This window comes from Rhinolophus sinicus, chromosome 8 (genome assembly GCF_057876585.1).
Source record: "Rhinolophus sinicus isolate RSI-liver-muscle chromosome 8, RSI-T2T, whole genome shotgun sequence".
Lineage (NCBI taxonomy): Eukaryota > Metazoa > Chordata > Mammalia > Chiroptera > Rhinolophidae > Rhinolophus > Rhinolophus sinicus.
The window spans coordinates 10493337-10514867 of NC_142508.1; the positions used below are offsets into that span (position 1 = coordinate 10493337).

At 35.3% G+C, this 21531-nt stretch overlaps 1 protein-coding gene across 4 annotated transcripts in view; it reads right to left on the bottom strand.

Annotated features, from left to right (window-relative positions):
• TRIM24 (tripartite motif containing 24) overlaps positions 1-21531 on the bottom strand; it is an 83471-nt gene that overhangs the window by 24221 nt on the left and 37719 nt on the right. For all 4 annotated transcript variants that reach the window (XM_088799907.1, XM_088799906.1, XM_019750550.3 and 1 more), the window contains exons 2-7: positions 18996-19114; positions 13369-13516; positions 8873-9005; positions 5851-5967; positions 2951-3065; positions 12-158 (exon numbers count right to left, since the gene is read on the bottom strand). In XM_088799907.1, coding sequence (XP_088656033.1) covers positions 12-158; positions 2951-3065; positions 5851-5967; positions 8873-9005; positions 13369-13516; positions 18996-19114 — 779 coding nt within the window. The remainder of the gene's footprint in view (positions 1-11; positions 159-2950; positions 3066-5850; positions 5968-8872; positions 9006-13368; positions 13517-18995; positions 19115-21531) is intronic.

Genomic DNA, 21531 nt, shown 5'->3' on the forward strand with positions numbered 1-21531 from the left:
GTGTATCTTACCAGTCGCTTGCTATAAAGTAAGGCTGTACTGCTGCCACTGGAAACGGCCCATTTGGAAAAATGCATGACATGTTCCAGTTGTTTAGAAAGTCCAGCCACTTCCTGCTGTTGTTGCATAAGTTTCATGCGATGGTCCTTTGCAAGGCTCTATGAAGAAGAAATAATTTCCAAATCAGTTCTGCCTATAACATGTATTTTAACCGTCATTTTCAGATTACCAAATTAGAATAACCACCACCTCTAAGAATCCAAGTAACAGAAACTGAAAATACTTTGTTTTTTTTTGTTTTTCCTTCAGGATCACTCTCACTGAAGCAAACATCTGTGCCCGGAATGCCACAGGCACAGCCCCCACCACTGCCTCAGCTGACCCACCACCACTCTGGTCTGGTTTTACACATTTTGGGATTTAGGTTTCTGTTCATGCATCTTCCAATATCCAAAAAGGAGTAAAAACTGTAGGTTAACGACAATACAGTAAATTAAATTCAATACGCACAAAACAGATGTTACCATCCAGCAATGTAGTTACCAGATCACATGACTTACTCAATCACATGATTTCACCTTTTACGCATTCTAGCCCTGATTGCAATCAGTTTGTACTGTCATAACACGTGGTACAACACTTAAAAACTTTTATACATGGTAACGATATATTATTTTTGTCTATTGAGAATTACCATGGGAGTCCATTTATACAGTGACTAGTGGTGCCAACGCACTCTCGGAAAGGCCACATAAAAACAGAACACGGAATTTCTCTATAAGGGATTTCCCTTTTTATAAGGGAAGTACACAAGCAAGGACACAGATTAATCAAAAGTGAAGAGCACTGAACTTGGGTAGTTTTAAAGGTCTCTAGCCAAATCTCCTTTACTTGGAAGGAAAGTGGGAAAAAATAGGGCTTTCAACTGGTTCAAAAAAAAGTTTAAAAGTAAAATTGCTACACTTCAATTATGGACTTATTTATAGTCTCAATAAAATAATGAACCTAAGGGGGCTGGGTAAAAAGGGTAAAGGGATTAAGAAATACAAATCGGTAGTTACAAAACATCACCGGACATGTTAAAAAAGTGCTATAAAAATTATGTCAATAAAGTTGATTGAAAATAACAGTATTATTCCTGAATGAACCAAACCTCAGGTTCATTCCTAGAGATTTGGGGGTTTGGTCATCTTTTGTTCTTTATCATCACTTTTTTTTAAAAAAAAAAATCTGCAAGTGATTCTGATTTACAGTGAAGTTTGGAAACCACCACAGAAATGCATGCACTACTAATCTCTGAGAAAGCAATTCTAAGTGACATTTGATTTTAAGCAGAGCTTTGAAAACTTTTAAAATTCTTTAAATGCTACTGTTTTTTTAAAAAATCATACTTGAAACCTGTATCATTTTATTAACCAATGTCACCCCAATAAAATTAAAATTAAAATCCCAGAACCTTGAAAAAAATAGTTACTGTAAATGTGGTCTGATTCCTTTTGGCCAGAATACTTCTTCACTAAATAAGTATTTGTTTCTAAAAGACCAGAGAATTATATAGTCTTTAGCATGGTTGATAAACCACAGAAATTACCCTGCTTTCCCAAGAGGGACAGAACTTTCTGACAAAGATCCTATAATTTTATCAACTATATAATAAAGACACTGAACTTATTGTTTCTAGTTTTGCTTTTTTAATCTTCAAATATCACAATTATTTATATTATTCTCTTCTTATTCTAAATTGCTTCTTTACTGTGAATTCTGTCTGCTCTGATATACTACATGAATACTAAAATATCATGCAATTAGTATTATGTTAATATACCATGTAGATGTTGTAACCTCCTATTATTTGAAATCAAACACTGACTTTGGATCTTGACCTTCATGAGTATAAAAAAAGCTAATGAAGATAGTAATGTTTTTTCTTACCTGAAGTGAGAAACAACTATCCAACGTGCCCTGAGCATTTCTCCTTAACTGACCTTTGCAATTAAGACTATAAAATGTTGAGGACAGGAGGTACCTCCTTTTACCTAATATAAGGTTAAACATGTATTTGAGAACTAAATATAGCTAACTTAGCCTGTCTTTCTAAAATTTTGCTCAGTTGCACCCCTTTGGTGAGGCCAAGTTGTCACTTCAATGACTCTCTAAAATGATTCATCTCCTCCTCAACATTTACAGAGATCCTCCTTCAAACAAGGCATGATGTTTTGCACTATGAAGTAAACAGTAAAAATTAAGACATGCCTACTGGGAGTATCTCCCTACTTACTAGAGGGGATGCTGCTTAATTCATGAATTGCTTAATAAAGCCAATTAGATCTTCACATTTATTCAGTTGAGTTTTTGCTCTTTAACACGTCACACAAAAGTTTCTAATTCAGTTAACTACATTTGCCTTATATGTGTAGGGTATGTCAAAAGTTCAAAAATGCTTTCACTCAATTATTGTATTTGGAAATCAACTGAAGAAATATAATCTATAAAACATCATGATGTAACCTGGTTTCAAAAAACAATTAGGATTGGATATACCGGAACCAATGTCTTGACCATTCTTTCCATAAACAGCCCATGTTGGAAATCCCATATAGCACATATGGGCATCAACATCATATATGATCTTATATGAGATTGTTCTTTCCTAGAGAGCACCCATTCACATTTGCCCCCAGTAAAACTTTCTTAATGTAGATTCATTCTCATTTTGGAGGCTATAGAACAATAAAGATGAAAATTTTACAAAAAGACATTCCTAGTGTTTTACAAAGCTATAAATTGTCGGCTTGACAATGTAGAGCCTGGCAAAGGAAAATATGGGAATGGAGAATATTATTAAATCATAAAACAATTATATGAAAAAGGCTGTGATTTCAAATTCACAAATACATGTGAAATACTTTATTAAATCACTACAACATACTGTCCCATAACAGTGACTTACCTCAAGCTGATGCAGTAGAGCTTTCCCTTTTTTATTTATTTCTACCATCAATGTAAATATAGCAACTTTAATATCCTGTTCCACCTGCTTTTGATTTTGATTTACTTCAATTATTCTGAAAATTAAATGAAAGGGGGAACGATATTAGGCAGAAGATTTGTTTTACAATATTTAAAATTGACTTTTTTTAAGGTCTAAATTAGGCACTGTTTTTTAGCTCTTAAAAGCTCAGCTATTTCTAAGGGTCCTTCAGTTTAAATGGACTTTCTGGAAGATGGCAGAAATATAATTCGTCTGCAAGACCTTAAAATCAAAATGCATAAAGTTGCCAGAGAATGAACACATTTTAAGAAAATATGGGTTGGGAAGATTATGATGACACCCAGGAAAATCAATACTCAGCCTAAAAAGGATGGACTGAAAAAAAGAAAAAAAAAAGATTTATAAATGAGATGAAAACCATGAATCTGAACAAGTTCTATTATATTCACTGCAACCAAGAAGTAGAAAGGGTAAACATGTCACGTTTTTAGTCATCTGAATTGCGACAGTATTCATTATACCTGAATAGAAGCAAAAAGACAACAAGAGTAGTTTGCTTTTAATAACACATTTGTCTTTAAATGAGCAGCCAAATAATTACTTTGTTTCATCAACAACCAAATATGCTTTTTCCTTTGATAATAGAAAATAAGAATGCTGTTTTCATGGAGCTAGAGATGCACGGAGAGAAAATGCATAGCCTCACACCAGAATACCTTATAGAAGCAGAAAGTAATTAACGGGGCACCCATCGAACACTATGAGATCTTTAAAAAGCTTCTTTTCTTCTGTGTGCTTTCCCCTAGTTACCCTCCAAAACTTAAGACCAAAAGGACAGAGATTTTATTCTCTCTTGGAAATTCTTCAAGATAATTATTTGACATCAATACTGGTTAAAGGATCAAGTAAACCAGATAAGTCTGGGACACAAACAACCTTAAAAAAACTACTTTAAATCCTCATGATGGTAGAACAGGATGAAAAATGGATAAACAGTGCCATGTTTGCACATGCATAAAAACAAATTAATTTCAAAGTCAGTCAGTCCAGTAAATTTAATCCATCTATAATCACGTAGACTATAAACACATAAGCAATTAACCTAATCCAAAGATTCTTTAAGTTTTATCCCAATTCAAAACCCCAAATCCTTCCACACAATGTGCTACTTTGTAAAAACAGCATAAACCACTAACAAAAAGGTAAAAAAACAAATTTGGAGAATTCACAGATCTGATTTTTAAGTCTTACTATAAAAAGTTACAATTGTGAAGAAAGTGGGGTATTGGCAAAAAAGAAAAACAATGGAACAGAGTCCAGACATAACCTCACACATACATGGTCAACTGATTTTCCACAAAGGTGCCAAAGCACTTCAATAGCAACAGGACAGTCTTTACAACAAATGGTGTTGGAACAAATGGACATATGTTTTTAAAAAAAAAAAAAAAAAAAGTGGACTTTTGGCCCACAGCTCATACTATGTACATAGTGAAAGAGTAAAAAAGTCAAAAGGATCAATTCCATCAAGGGTGGATCTTTCACATAAAATTAGTAATTTTACAATTGCTATCATTTGCCACTAGGTGGTAGAAATGCCTATAATTATCTCTCCTTATCATTCCATAAATATTCATTACAAGTTTTCAATTTACTCAAATACAAAAAAATTTAAACTCACCAATTACTCTATTTGGTAAAATAACAGTATTGTGATTAGAATATGGTAAGTAACCAAACAGTATTTGGTTAACTGTAGTTATGTGAAAGAGAAAAGTAAAATGAGAACTGATAAGAATAAATACTGAAAGACACAATAAAACAATGAAACTGTTATTACCACAATGTATTATATAATGAATAGATATATCAGTAATAATGGGTCATCAAGAAAAGGTTAAATTATAGTTAAGAATCATTTTTTAAAAAGCAGGTAAACCAGAGTATTCTTTGGAAAAAAATTCCCAAATGCCCCACCCGAGTTATGTTTCAAAATGGTAAGAACAACAAATTACTGAAGATGAACTACAAAAGGCTGACACAATTCTCCCTGTGAACAACACTCAAATCCTCTGCAATGCCTCTCTTATTCAGGCTTTCTTATAAGCATTTCTTGTTACTTTTGTGTGCAAAACACCAAACGAAAGGGGATATGGGATTTCACAGGTGTTGTAAAATGTCAGTGTGTGCCCGAAAAGGAATAAAATGGGGGCCAAACTCCCTCTTCCCCACAGAGGTCAGTGGTTTGCTTCCCAGTCACTGAATTGTGAGACATAAGCCTTTGGATAGTTGATGATTTCCTCCTTTGGAGGACAAAAAGTGTAACAGGTAACATGTAAAAACTGTGGAGGCATTGTATGCAACAAGGAATAAAAGGTGTATGAAACAGTTTAATGATTTGTCTCCTGGTGTCCTAATATCTCCACTTCACAGCCCAGAGGAGGCATCTCAAAGTTCAGCAATCCTCAAAATGGCCATTATGTATATAATTAAGTGTTAAAATATTTTAAAATACTGGCAAAAAGAGTTGATTTTATTTTTTAAATCCTGTTATTTCTTTAAAATTGGAAAACACCAGATAACCAGATATAAATTATCAATACCGTCCAGATAAATGAGTGACTACTAAATGTAGTTTATTATTACCACTATAGTTTTGAAATTTCACGGGTGAAAAGATGCTTTCCAACCCAAAGTTTCCAGAAACCCAAAGTTTCTGGAAAAGTCTTATCAACTATGTATTATTAGAGCCATCTGAAAACTTTCTTAGACTTACTTCACCATGGGTTAAGTAAAATGTCTGTTCTAAAAGTAAATATAATTAAAACATTACACAAAGATAAATTTTATAAATTTACCTGTTTTGGATCTGATTTCCTGTGAATTTTATGTATTTCGTTTTTTCCATCAGTTTGGTGATTAATGTATCTATGATCACTTTCTGATTCTGAAAAGCTTCTTCTATAAATTGATATCTGAAGAAACAAGTAAGTAAATTATTTCACAGGATTTTATCTGTCTAAAATGAGGGAAAGCCCCAAAGAAATAACCAACAGAAAACTACATAAGATAATAAGAGTATAAAGGATATAAATAATAATCAGTTAAAAATACCAAATATATCCCAAGAAGGCAGGTTTTCCTCTTCCCTCAAAATTATCCCATAAGAAAGAGGGAGTCTATTACTCATGGACACTCTTTAAATTATTTTGAAAATTTGGGAAAGAGACACTTTCATCATCATAGTTTTAGAGGCTTACAGAGCTCATTTGGCAGACCTGCCAAAAAGTAATCACAGGTAATTAAGCAGATTTATTAACTATTTTATAATTTCATAATTATGAAAGTCTGATGCTATAAACAAACATTTTGAAATCACTTTTAAAGAATAAAATTGTGCTGTGGAAGTCAGAAATATTTGCCTTTAGCATAAATGGGGAACGGGGAGTGGGGAGACGCAAACTCCTGATGTTATGCCTGGATATTTTTGGCCTGGGTTTAGACTGATTATTAATTATTCCATTCTCCCCCTTTATCTTGATAATCATATACTTTTACTATTCTTTTAGTGTCTGCTCTAGATGTTACAAAATGCAGATCTTGACTTACCATCTAATATTAATTTGCACTTTTTTACCATCTTCCTAAATTATGTTAAGCCTTAGACCATGGAGTCCACATCTTAATGTCTGTTGTGTGATATACAACACACACATGACACACACCAACACGTTTAACGCTTTGTAAGTCAACATTTACATTTATTCATTTTAATTGCTCTTATTCCATCATGCGTCATTTACCATTTTTCTTCTGCCTAAAGTGTACTTTAGAGTGAGGATTCACTGGAGATACATTCTCCCAGTTTATTTTGTCTAAAAATGTCTTTCATTGACCTTTATATTTGAAAATATGTTCACTGGGTATAGAATGTTAGTTTTGCAGTTATTTTCTCTTTGCACTTTAAAAATATTACTTTCTTTTTAAATTATCTGACTGGGGATTTATGGGGCTTCTTACGTAAATATGGGCTAGATGTCTTTCGTAAGTATTATGAAATTATAAGCCATTATAGTCGGTCCTGTTTGTTGCTTCCTTCCCATTCTCTCTTCTCTCCTCCTTGGACCCCAATTACACCCTGTTACCATCTTTGGTATCCTTCTTCTACTTTCCCTCCTTTTGTTTATCAAGCTTCAATCTGGAAATTTTCTTCTTGTTCATTAATTCGTCTTTCCTGCTATGTCAAACCTGCTGTTAAACCCTCTGTTGAGTTAATTTCAGGTACTATAATTTTCAGTTCTAGACCTTCCCTTCATTCTTTTTTATAGTTTTCAGTTTCTCCATTCACATTTTCCATTTTCTCTTATCATCTTCAATATAAGATGGAGCCCTGAGGGTCTTTTTATATTGTTTGTTGTATCTGCTAGATTTTGTTTACACTGAATTATCTCCCAGTATACTTGGTTATTTCTAACTATGTGTTGGACCATTTTGCAAAATTCTTTAATACATCTGAAGACTAGAATGATGTTTTCTTCCTTCAGGGAGGATTTACATGTGATTCTACCAGGTACCTTGGGGCACCAGCAGTACGATTTCAATTTAATCCAACTATGAACTGAGAAGATTTGATGCTGAGCTTTAGTCCCTGTGAGGAATTACCATCTAGCTGGTTCACCTTTACAATACCAGTGTAGACTTTCAGGGTCCCAACTCAAGGCCAGAAACCCTGTGACCACTGAACTCCAATCCCTGTCTTCCCAGCCCTGTGAGCCTATTAAAAGTACTCAACATCTGGGCAAATGCCTCAAAGGGGAAAAAAAATCCCGGACTATTCTCTGTACCCTCTCAACCCAAGCCCAGTCCAGTAATTCTTTACTACTAAGCTCTAAAATTTCTAATCAATGATTTCTGTATTTTGTCCCAGTTTTCTAGTTATCCTCACTGGTGTGGTTGGTCCAAATTAACTACTTTGCCATCATTATGAGCCTAGACCATTTTAAGCACTTACTGTGTTTCCCCGAAAATAAGACCTAGCCGGACCATCAGCTCTAATGGGTCTTTTGGAGCAAAAATTAATATAAGACCCAGTCTTATTTTACTATAATATAAGACCGGGTCTTATCTAACATAAGACTGGGTCTTATATTAATTTTTGCTCCAAAAGACGCATTAGAACTGATGGTCCGGCTAGGTCTTATTTTTGGGGAAACACGGTATACATGTATCAATTAATCAGAATCTTACTGTTTAAATCAGTGGTTGTGAACTCAAATGCCTATGAAGGTCAGATTTAAAAGTAGGCTTTAGGTGGGAACTATGATGACTCGGAAAAGGTATGTCTCATTCTAAAGAGCACTAAAGTCAATTCCAGTCAAATGCTGACATGAAAGTATATGGGGTCCTGGGCTACAATAAGCTTCCATTTTTCTCAAGGTACCAAAACTCTAGTTTTTCGTTTTGTTTTGTTTTTAAATGTAAAATTTCATTTTACAACACTGGCAACTAATGCCACATATTTCAAAACAGTGTATAGGCCAGTGTGAGGTTCTTAACTCAGGGAGATTTTGCTCCCTAAGGCATTTGGCCATATCTGGAGACATTTTTGGTTGTGACAACTGGGAGGATATGATTGGAACCTAGTGAATAGAGGTCAAAGGTGCAGTTAGCACCATACAATGCTCCGGCAGACCCCCACAACAAATAATTATCTGGCTCAAATGTCAATAATGCCAAAGTTGAAAAATGCCTAACTAGGCCAACACACTGCGGCCAAACAAAACATTATCTGCAGACTGCCGTTTGGCTGGGTGCCAACAGTCCTCTAGTCTTCATAAAGCTGTATTACAAATCTATGCATATAATGAAAGACGCTGGTACCTATGCTCTTTATGTTCTAATAACTGGCAGTCCCGACATGTCAATTTGTCACATGTTTCACAGTAAAGCTTTAGCTGCTCCTTCTTATGAATAGGACAAAACACTGGTCGTTGACTGGTCACACCAACTGCCTCTGTAGAAACAATGGGAGGCACAAAGAAGAAAATTAACATATTTCAATAGTAAATAATTATTAGGTTATTTATTTAAATTTGAATCCACTGGGATATAAAAGAGTTAGAGTTTCACCAACATCACTTTACTAGGTTTTACAGATATCACAATATTAAGTATTTTCAGGATTTCAGAAGGAAAATATAAATGAGCTTTCACTTTCCCATGTATAAATTCAAATTAATTCAAGAGAAAGAAAACGTGCAGTTAAAAAGATGCTTTGTGGAATTAAAGTCTCAAGAAAAAAGCCCAGATAAGTGAGTGTGAACCAATTAGATGTTTTCGAGTCCAAATATGGGAGGAAATTTTTTAATACAATTCAGAAAATCTAATAAAAATGTGTAAAAGGTGTGGTAAAAAAAAAAAAAACTATTTCCCCACTTTTGCAAATATACTAACAGAGGATAGCCATTAACACAGCAATAATCATAAAATTTTCACTACTATATTGTAGTCATCCGTGTAACTTTTCAATAGTCATCCAGAATAGGGAAGAAACTGGGCAATGCTTATGTTATAATGTTAAATAAATGTTAAATAGAACACAAATACATCGATTGATTAAACAGTAAACATCAGTTATCTCACTACTAATTAAAGGTAAACATTTCAGAAATAATCCCACGTACTGAGATAACCATTATTAATAATCTGCTGTGTGTTCCTGTGTTTAACTACACATACCAGTAGGTATACTTTTTTTTATAAAACTTTAAAACGGTAGTAGTACACATACTGTCTTGTAAGTTTTTTTTTTTTTTTACTTAACCTTTTTTTGCCCCCACTTTATCTCAGATAACTTTCTGTATTAGTAAATATATCCACTTATTTCTTAACTCTATAGTATTTCATCAATAGATATACCACCTGCCAGTGGACATTTGAATGTTTCTCACTTTTCAATATGATAATGCTGAAATAAACATATGAAATATATAAATTATTGGATGTTTCTGTACGACAAATTCCTAGAATTGTTGGGTCAAAGGGTGATTTATATACCCATAAGTAAATGGTCCTCCAAAAAATGGTACTAATTTGTACTCCTACCAGTGTACAGTGGCTGTTACCTTACTAATGGGGCTTTCTCAATATTTTTAACTTTTGGGTGGAGATTTCACTACCTTTGGATGCATTTCTTTAGTAATTGAGATCGAACAATTTAACACATTCATCAGCCATTTGCATTTCTTTTAAGAATTATCTGTTCATAACCTCTATTACTTTTCTGTTTTCTGTCCAGTTGTCTTTATCAATTTGTAAACATATTTAATACCTTACCTGCCAAAGATCTGGTTTACGGTATTTGTTTCCAAGCCCATCATTAGAATTTTTAATAGAAAAATTTGTTTTTATTTTTTTATTGCTTCAGTTTTTGAGAAATGCTTCTAAAAGGCCTTCCCATTTCTAGTTATAAAAATGTTTACTTTTTTCTCATATAGTAAGCTTTTATGGTTTTTGTTTTTAATGTAAATTTTTTATTTATCTGAATTTTCATATATTATCCATATTTACAAAATATTTAAATGTGTGCCAGCAAGTAGAATGAATTAATAGACTCACATTTGCTAAACATACTATATAATAAAACTATAATGTTGAAACCAGAAACAAACGAAACCCAAGCACTGGGAAATTTTTTTTTTTTTCTTTTAATGAATTCTTGGGTTCATAATAATCACATTGACCAGCAACTTCTGTTTTGCATCTAATATACATCATGGCCCTCTTTCCATATCATTACTTATAATCTACCAAAATAGAAAATAACAAACACAAAAATTCATAAATCCCCAACTACTTGGTAACCATAAATGCAGAATATCTACAGAATAGCAGAAATCGAAATGGCAAATCATAAATCAACCTTTGAAAGGCACTTGTAATTCTATAAGTGAAAATGTATTTCAAGTACTTATCGCAAAGAAATTAATAACAAAACTTTAAAATAAAACTAAGGTAAGCTGAGAGAAATTAAAGATAGTATTAGTGAACTAAAATAAATATAACAGATAGATAAATTTAAGCGCTGTTTCTGTGGATAAAAACAGAAAGACAACCTACTACCTACTCAGATTAAAAAAGAAGGTAAAAATATATAAAATTCAGAATGTAAAAAAGGGAAATAACCAGATAGAGAAAATTAGCAATGTTTAAAAGAAAATTAAAAGCACAACACATCAAGACCAAGTGGAATTAATTCCAGCAATTAGCAGACATTTGGTCCTGTCCAAAATGTCCACTGAGACATTTGATCCATGCTGCAAGGTCCTTGGTATTTGGTTCTGTGCAGAACATCCATGGAGACATTTGGTCCATGCCAAAATGTCCCTGATATGTGCCATTACCAGCTAGGCAACCGAAACAAGAAGGGTTATTATGGGCAATACAGCCATAACTCAACTATTGGACCAATCAAACATGATAATGTTTTTATGTATTAACATTGCAAACTGAAAGTATAAACAAACACTACAGGTTATATGAACCCAGGTACGTTTTCTAAGCGTGTATGTTTTTGACAGGACCAAATATCATTTGGCATAGACCAAACATGCTCATGGACATTTCTGACAGGACCAAATTTGAAGAATCTTTGGTTGGGGGGGGGGGGGGGGGGCGGCGGCTGGTTAGCTCAGTTGGTTAGAGCGTGGTGCTCTTAACAGCAAGGTTGTTGGTTTGATCCCCACATGGGCCACTGTGAGCTGTGCCCTCCACAACTAGGTGGAAACAACTACTTGATTTGGAGCTACTGGGTCCTGGAAAAACACACTTAAAATAAATAAAAGTTGTTTTTTTTAAAGAAAGAAAAATAAAGAATCGTTGGTGTGGATCAAATTTTCCAGTGGATGTTTTTGGACAGGACCAAGTATCTTGCAAGGATTCCAGCAATGCAAAGATGGTTCAATATTAGAAATCTGAATATCCTCATAACTCCCTGCACCCTTCTTCTTAATATTCATGTCATCTGGGCATCATGGTTGACAGGGTGACCATATAGCCTTAGTTGGCTTGGGACATCCTGGTTTGTACTTGCTGTACAGGAATAATTATTTACAGAGCTTTTGATTTAGATAATTAGGACATCATATCACCCATTTATAGACTTCCTTTATTTATCGAAGAATTTAGATCCTGACTCACAGTCATCCTTCTAGTACTAAGAAGTCTCATCATCATCGTCTGTCCTCCAAACTAAATCCCCAAATCTGAGTTTGGTACGCCTTTCACGTGCTCCCATAGAACTTATGCGGCTAAACTACATTTGCTAATTTGTTCATAGTCTTCACTATACTAATAACTCCTAAGGGTAGGAAGTGTCTGTCACTAGGTACCTTTTCATCTCTAGTACCTAGCAAAGTTCCTGCAATGTAGACCAGGCATACAAACACTGGTTGACTCAATGAATAAAAAGCAGTAAAACAATTTTTAAACAAAAATATATTAATGAGGCATAAAAATGAAATTTTGATAAATGTTACAACACGGATGAACCCTGACAATATTGTGATAAGTGAAATAAGCCAGATATCAAAGGACAAATACTGTATGGTTCCACTTGAATGAAGTATCTACACTAAGCAAATTCACAGACAGAAAAGTAGATTACAGATTAGCAGGAGCTGGTGGTAGAGGGGAATGGGCAGTTATTACCGAATGGGTACACAGTTTCCTTTTGGGGTGATAGAAAACTTTTGTAAATAGACAGTGGTAATGGCTGCATAACACTGTGAATGCAAGTAATGTCACTGAATTGTACACTTAAAAATGGTTAAAAATGGCAAATCTTAAGTTACATGTACTTTACTATAATAGAAAAGGTATTAGTGAACTTTACATTATCAGCAACAAAATAAGAACCCTGAAACCATAACTACATAAAAAGCAAGGCTTATCTGGTTATCTATGTATTAAGTATCACGAAACAGGTTTACTATAAGAATATCAGAGGAAAAGAGTTGCAACTTTTTTTAAGCCCATCCCTTGTCATCTTAGAAATATAAGAAGAGATAAGAGAAAACAAGTTTAAAAAGCAACTTTTACTTTTTCATTTGCTGTACATTCACATCAAATTAAGGGATGTATAGGAAAAGCAGGTTGGGAGTATGACTACAAGGCAGAAAGATTCTATTAATACATCTATTCACACTTACAAATATTTATTAGTTCAAATTTCAACTACAATGTAGACCTCCTTATTTAAAAAAACACAAGAGTATACTTAATACTTACAAGAGTGCCAAAACACGTCAGTGTACAGAGGAAGAAAAGATGGTGGGAGGGATGGAGAAGAAGAGAGAGTAAAAGAACTAATTCATTACCTGGCGATACTTCCTCTTTCTGTCTCACAGTGTGGTCTTTTGTGAACTTCACCCTTTGATGAGCTCGGATGCATGTCTTGCAGAGCCATTCAACACACTCTACACAAAACCCATTAGCTTCTGCGTTGTCCTCACAGCTTGTACACACCTAATAAAAAAACACTCTACATCAATTTGTGATCAAAACTAAAAGGTGGTCATACCATAGTCACATAAATGATACACCAACCCTACTTGACTCTGTCAGTTATCTTCTTAGCACTGTTTATAAATTGAAACTGACATGTTTTAAATCATAAACATATGAAATGGAAATATAAGGACATTGTCCTGTTTAATATAGCCAAAATTACAGGCATGATGTAAATGTTGAGGACACATCAGGAAAAGCAAACAGTCCCTGCCCTTTGATACCGCGACTCATAGATGGAGCATGGGTTCAAATTCAAGTTCCCCCACTTACTAGCTGAGTAGTCTTGGACAGGTTACTTAAAATGCTTATCTTTAAAATGAGGGTAACAACATGGATTTCAATGAGTAGTTGTGAAGATTAAATGTGAGGCAGACAGACATTGTTGGAATAATCACACTAACACAAAACTACAAACTGAGACGTGTCATAAAGGAAAAGTATGAGAAGCTGTTAAGAACATTTGCTGGAGGAAACTGATCCCATGTTAGTGGGGTTAGAGGGTTGGGGAAAGTGAGCGATTACCCAGGCAAGGCTTTCTCTAAGGAGATCATATTAGCACTAAGATATGAAACTTGAGTCACCGATTACTGATGAAAAGCCTTTTAGGCAGAGAGAACAGCGTGTACAGAAGCGTCCGGCAAGAAGAGCACGACAGGATCAAAGACCCGACAGAAAGGCAGTCTGATGCAGTGGAGACCGAGGGGAAGACTGGCCAGAGGCTGGTGGCGAGGCCGGCAGGAGCCAGAGCACTCAGATCACAGGGCACTTTGGTCTCTGTCTAAAGAAGTCTCCTAAAAGATCTTAAGTAAATAAGTGGTTTGTATTTTTAAAATCACTGTTACTACAATGTAGAGAACAGATTAGAAAAGGGGCAAGTGTTTCTGCACAGAGTCAAGGAGGCGGCTTTTTCAGTGGTTTGGGTGAGAGTGGGCAGAAGTAGACACGAATGAGGAAGGCTGAGGAAGTGAAACTGACTGGTGTAGAGCATGCACTGGATACGGGAGGGGAAGATAGCTGCTGTTTCCAGCTTGTACAACTGTGTAGATAGTGTGCTCTGAGGACGGATGTTAAGGTTACGCAACATATAAGCAGCTCTATATCATTTGTGGTTGGTGAAAAAAACTTCCACCAGTCAGTGGTTTACATTAGCCAAATTCCAACTACATGGATAACATTTCCATAAACCAAAACCTGCCTCTGCCCAGCTCTTATCTTCAACCTTTCTAACATCATCCGATGCCTCTCCTACCTCCTAGAAATCATTTGGATTCCCCGATGGCTCCAGATCCTCTTACTTCCCTGAATGACCCTCTGGATCTCACCACCATTCTTTTCCCTTTGATTCTGTAGATTTTTGTTAGACCTGGGGATTGGTCTCATCCACTCCCTTAGCTCCAACTGTCACCTCTATAAAGATGTCCCCTAAAATAGAATCTCCACACTATGCTTCCAAAAGGGATGAGGGATCTCTATATATACTGCTAGGGAGGGCTCTCCAGTACTATATAAAGTAAAATTTAAAAAGCAAAGTGGAAAAGTATATCATGCTACTGCATACATTTTTTAAATTACTTAAAATTATATATTAAATATTAAAAATGAAAGGCTAAACCATTAAAGAAATTAAATGGCTACCCATAAGGTAGAGAAGAAATAAGGCAGATGGGTAGATGAGATAAGGACAGAAGTCTGAGTTCTCTGAATACACTGTGTCATAAATTCTCCTTTACAACTATACAAATGGTTTATGTGTATTTATATAATACAAATTTAAATTTAAAACCTTAAATCCCTAAACTTCAAAAGCATAATGAAACAAATGAACCTATCAAGTGGGAGGCTTACAATACAGAGAATTATTTGTTTCAAGTAACTTTAAAACATGATGATTTGATTGAATATCTCCGGTGTATACACATAGTCCTGTAGTCGTTCTTGCTTCCTGTTTTGACAGAAATAACTCTATAATTTCTACTTTTAGCACCAGCTCTATTCTACATCCCTATTCTGCAAGTCGTCTTTATGCTTTACGACCTGAGCTGGCTTCACATTAGATTTCTTGTACAGGTGGTGCTGCAGAGAGTATACAATGCTGGAGGAAAAAGGGACTACCTTGATCATCTTAGTTGGCTTCTTATTTGCTAGCGATTTCTGTGACCATCACATCAACCAATGCTGCTTCACCCCTGCCGCAGCAGTTCCTTCCCACAGCAACAGTTAGCTCTAGCTGCCAGTTTTCCCAATACATGTAGAACCAGCTTTAGAAATGCCAACAGCACAGGCCTACTCCTGCTCCTTCCAGATCTGGGATCCCAAGGCCAAAGGCTCCGAGATCAGCACAAGCCAAGCAGTACCTTCTCTTCAGGGGTTTGAACTGACATTGCATAAGCCTGTTCCTCTGCCTCCTAATAATTCCAAACCTTTGCCTTTGTTCCAAAAGGAATCTTGAGAAAGAATAAAGAAGTACCATGCCACCTAATTTCAAACTACATTACAAGGCTACAGTAATCAAAACAGCATGGTGCTGGCATAAAAACAGACACACAGATCAATGGAACAGAATAGACAGCCCAGAAATAAATGCATGCCTATATGGTCAATTAATCTATCATGAAGGAGGCAAAACTACATAATGGGATAAGACAGTCTGTTTGATAAATGATGTTGGGAAAACTGGACCAATACATGCAAAAGAATAAAACTGGACCGCTTTCTTATACCATATACAAGAATGAACTAAAAATGGATTAAAGACTTAAATATAAGACCCCAAACCATAAAACTCCTAGAAGAAAACATAGGCAGCAAACTCGTTGACATTGCTCTTAATAATATTTTGGGGGGTAGGTCTGTTCAGACAAGGGAAACAAAAGAAAAAAATAAACAAATGGGACTATATCAAACTAAAACATTTCTGCACAGAGAAGGAAATCACCAATGGAACAAAAAGACAACCAACTGAATGGAAGAAGATAGTCACTCACAGACACGGACAACAAGTTTAGTGGTTACCAGAGGGTAATGGGGGAGGGAGGCTGGTAGAAGAGGGTAAAGGGGGTCAAATACATGGTGATGGTAGGAGAACTGATTCTGGGTAGTGATCATACAATGTGAGATACACAGAGTGTGCCACAAAATGTATACACATTTTAAGAAATGAAAAAAACTATTAAAATTGTAATAATATATACTGATAACAAAAGATGAATACAAGTCAAGTGTATACATTTTTTTGGCACCCCCAGTAGATGATGAATTGTAGAATTGTACACTTGAAACCTATGTAATTTTACTAATCACGGTCACCCCAAAAAATTTTTTTTAAAAAGATAGTCACCAATGATACATCTGATAAGGGGTTAGTATCCAAAATACATAAGGAACTGATACAAGAACAACAACAACAACAACAAAAACCCCCAAACAATCTGATTTAAAAAATGGGCAGAGGACCTCAACAGACATTTCTCCAAAGAGGACATACAGATGGCCGACAGACATATGAAAAGATGCTCAACATCACTAATCATCAGAGAAATGTAAATTGAAACCACAATGATAGAAACAAACTCGTAGACATAGAGAACACATTTATGGTTGCCAGATGGGAGATCGGAGAGAGATGGGTGAAAAAGGTGAAGGGATTAAGAATTACAAATTGCCATTTAAAAAAATAGTCATGGGGACGTAAAGTACAGCAGAAGAAATATAGTCAATAATATTTGAATACGTTATGCTGTCAGATGAACGCTGGACTTATTGGGGTGATCACCCAATTATATAAATGTCTAATCACAATGTTGCACACCTAAAACTAATATGTATATCAACTGTAACTGAAGAGATTTTTCTGCTGAAAGGGACTGCTGAAATGGTGGCACCACCCTCCTGGCAGTGAGGCCTCTCTCATCTTCCACACACTGTCCGGTAGATCAAGTTCTGTGTGGACTGTAACTTACAGCCCCCGTCCTTTCCTCACCCTCACCATGCTCGTTCAGCTCTCACTACCTCTCGCCTAAATGAACATAAACTTACTGAAAACTGGCTATAAAGACGCATAAAGCAGCATCCTAAATTTGGCCTTTAGATTTGAATGCCTTTAATTCTCATCTCTTATCATAATTTTATGTCATAGCATTACTCCACCCTATTACTTACGCTGCTTTGCTTCTGAATTTTCTGGATTGAGCATTCCCATGTACTACTAGTGTTCACCTGATGAAGTATAGTTGGTGTGTAATATGACTAAGAAAATATATCCAATATAAATATTATCACATATGAAGCAAAGTGACATGGCACTCTAGACGACAGAAACAAAATCACTAGTATTGAGAATGGAACTTTCAGAGGGGTTAAGTATTTGACACTGCAGTTCATTCACATAAATAATGTTGTTTCCATTCCTTAGTGCTGGTTTCACAACAATTAGAAAGTTTATTCCCTGCACCAAACCCTGTTTTGGCTTTTGGTGAAAGTTCACATTAGGAAGAGCTGTGGATACTTTTGAAACAAAGACGTATTTTAGTGAGCAGTGGCTGTTTGTTTAAAGTGAACCCTATATTCCTCTAGTTCCAAGAAGAAAAAAAAAGCTGAAAATGAAAAGCACAGACACCGAGCTGTGTGATAACTGAGAAGTCCTAAATATTACTCATTACTTTTTAGAGTTTTACATTTTCGACTAATAATCATTTTTCCATCATCAGATTCAGTTCCTTCACAGATCTTCTGTTCCAAATTAAAGGAACTGCCTAGAGAAATCACCAATGAATCATGATCCAAAAGCAGACTTATACACTACACTTAGCACATACTGTAGAATTAATCATAGCTTACCTCCATTGGAATCCTCGAGTTTATCCACTAGGGACCTGACATTTAGACTTAAGGAGCCAACAGAAACGTTCTACATGTGGGTTATGAAATAGGGACCCAAGAAAAGCTCCACTAGATCTCCAAATGCAACACTTTGAACAATACTACCAAGTGGGCTTTCAAAGAAATACCATATAGAAAAGAAGACTTTTTTAAAATACAGAAACCGTACTGATCAAAGACATGGAAGTTTTCATATGTACCATTACAGAGTTTATCATTAAAAAAGGAAAAAGTGAAAAAAGGAGGGCTTGAAATAAAAAAATCTAATTGTCACAACAGAGTAAAATTACAAAGAAATGAAATAATGTCTAATATAGAATAATGGTTTTCTGTAAGAGGATAGGGAAGGTGGGAGTACAATCAGGGCTTCTCTATGGCACTGCTTTAGTCCTGAAGATGAATTATTCGTTCTTTACATACCTACATACCTTTAACATATTACATAATTCCATAGATATAATACTCTAATGTTGGATACCCTTTATTTTCGAGTCCTCCCACATGTTAGGCTGCCTCATTAAGAGGAGGCAAAAGATTCAAGACTTAATACACTTACCTGATTAGACTTTTCTACTGTACTGCTGGGAACCTCAGTAGTATCTTTCACAAAAAAATTGTCTATGATGTGTCTCTCTGCACATTCCTGGCTGCAAACTGGACATCGAATGACTCCAACTGGAAAAGACAAAAATTGCATTCTATAATAAGTTCTTTTTAAAATTGAGGTATAATTGACATAACATTATATTACTTTCATGTGTACAATATGACTTGGTATCTCTACATATTGCAAAATAATCACAATAAGTTCAGTTAATATCCATCACCATACACAGCGTCAAAAATCTTTTTCTTGTGGTGAGAACTTCCAAGATCCACTCTCCTAGCGACTTTCGAATATGCAATAGTTATTATTAACCATAGTCACTATGCTGTATGCTATATTTCCATGACCTGTTCATTTTATAACTGGAAATTTGTACCTTTCAACACTCTTCACCCATTTCATTCACCCCAACCCCCTCCTCAAGCAAACACCAATCAGTTCTCTCCATCCATAAGCTCGCATTTTAAGCTTTCATCAAATAGACTGAGCACTAAACCAAAATCTCTCATCTAAACTGTGAATAGGTTCTTTTACAGTGTTCAGTCCCTTCAAATTCATACCTGCTGTTAGCTAACACAAAGCAACTCAGTTTATGTACATATATGGATTATATCTGTGGGTATGTGTATACATACGCTACACCTAGTACATTAAATGAATAAATCCTCATAATTTTAAAGGAGTTGCCCCTCCAAATAAATATCCCCGTGGGCTACTCTTTTTAGTTTTGAAACTTCTCTAACAGTGGTTTTCAAATAGGGATGTCCAGAACCATACAGGAGCTTCTGAAAAGAACAGCGAGTTCTGGGTCTCTCTGGGCCTATAGAATCAGGATTTCTCAAAGTGGAACACAGACATACTTGATTTGTTTAAAATCTCCATGGGAGATTAAGCTATTTGCTTCCCTTTAACAAGTGCAAATAATGTTCTTTAGGGGAAAAAAGAAGAATCATCTTTCACAGTACTTAGTAAAATAATAAATAATTATGAGTTAAAAAGCTAAATTTTTAATTACATTTTAAAAAACCTAATATAAACTTCTGGCTGTAATTTGTTCCAAGGAGACTGCAATAAGGTTCTCAGATATATTATTGTAAAATGAAATGCATAAAAACGAATACAATCTAATCCAAAGGTCAATTTCATTTGTATATACTAGCTATAAACAAGTATTTTTAATTAAAAAAAAATCCATTTTATAATAGAAACAAAAATACATTAATATTTAAGAATACATTTTTTAAAATGTATAAGGCCATGTGGAAAAAATTGTCAAGCTATCTTTAGAAACCTTAAAAAAATTACCGGGGCAGCCCCACTGGTTCAGGACGTTGGAGTGCCATACTCTTAATGCTGAGGTCGGGAGTTCGATTCCCCCATGGGCCAGTAAGCAGCGCCCTCTACAGTTAAGACTGTGAACAACAGCTCTCCCTGGAACTGGGCTGCCTTGAGAGCTGGCCGGGGGCGAGCTGCTGTGATTGGCTGATTGAGACCAACTGCCTGGAGTGGGTGGGGAGCACAAGCCAGGGAGCTCAACTAAACCGAGAAACAATGGTTTGAACTGGAGTGAGTGAGTGAGTGAGTGAGTGAGTGTGTGTGTGTGTCTGCGCGCGGAGGGGGGAGAGGAGGAAGGGGGGAAAAACAAAATTAATAAACAAATACTAAAAAAAGCAAAAACCAAAACCTCAGTAATGAAAAAACCATGTTCATGATGGTGAAGATGGCAAGTTTCCCCAAACAAATCTATAGATTCAATGCAGTTTTAATTTCAATAGAATTTTGACAAGCTGGAGGACATGCCTACCAAATAACAAGACTTACTGTAAGACTACAGTAATTAAGATGGTATGGTATTTATGTAAGGATAAACAAAAGTGGAACAGAAGACACATACCAAAAACAGGCTCACATATACTCGTATGTACATTTTATATGACAAATGTACAGGAAATCAGTAGGAAAAAAGATGAATTTTTCATGGTACTATAGTTCTCTATAGCGGGAGGGGAATGAAATCAGATCCCTACTTTATTCAATTCAAAAAATAATTATTTTGGATAGATTAAGAACTTTACAACTTTCACAAAGAAATACAGGAGAATATCTGTGTAACCTTAGAGCAGGTATGAACTTCTTAACACACTGTTTGTGGGAAACGAGTAAACTCGTCATATCGCCTCTAGTTGGAACCGGCAAAAATTTTGCAAAGTAAATAAATAGAGACCTCTTTTTAAACTAAAACACTGAAAGTTTCATAGAAAAATATCAAATAGATCGAAAGATATGAATATTTTACGGAAAGTCTAATTTTGGCGAGAAAATGTCAAAAAAGCCCCGCGTTACGACGCGATTTGGCGGGAAAATGCCCACTTACAAAGTTAATAAGCAAGAAAACAAAACAGAAGAGCATAAGTGAAAGATTACTGAATTCAACTTCACTGTAATTAAAAACTACAGCTCGTCAAAATTTGATTACTATGAAGAA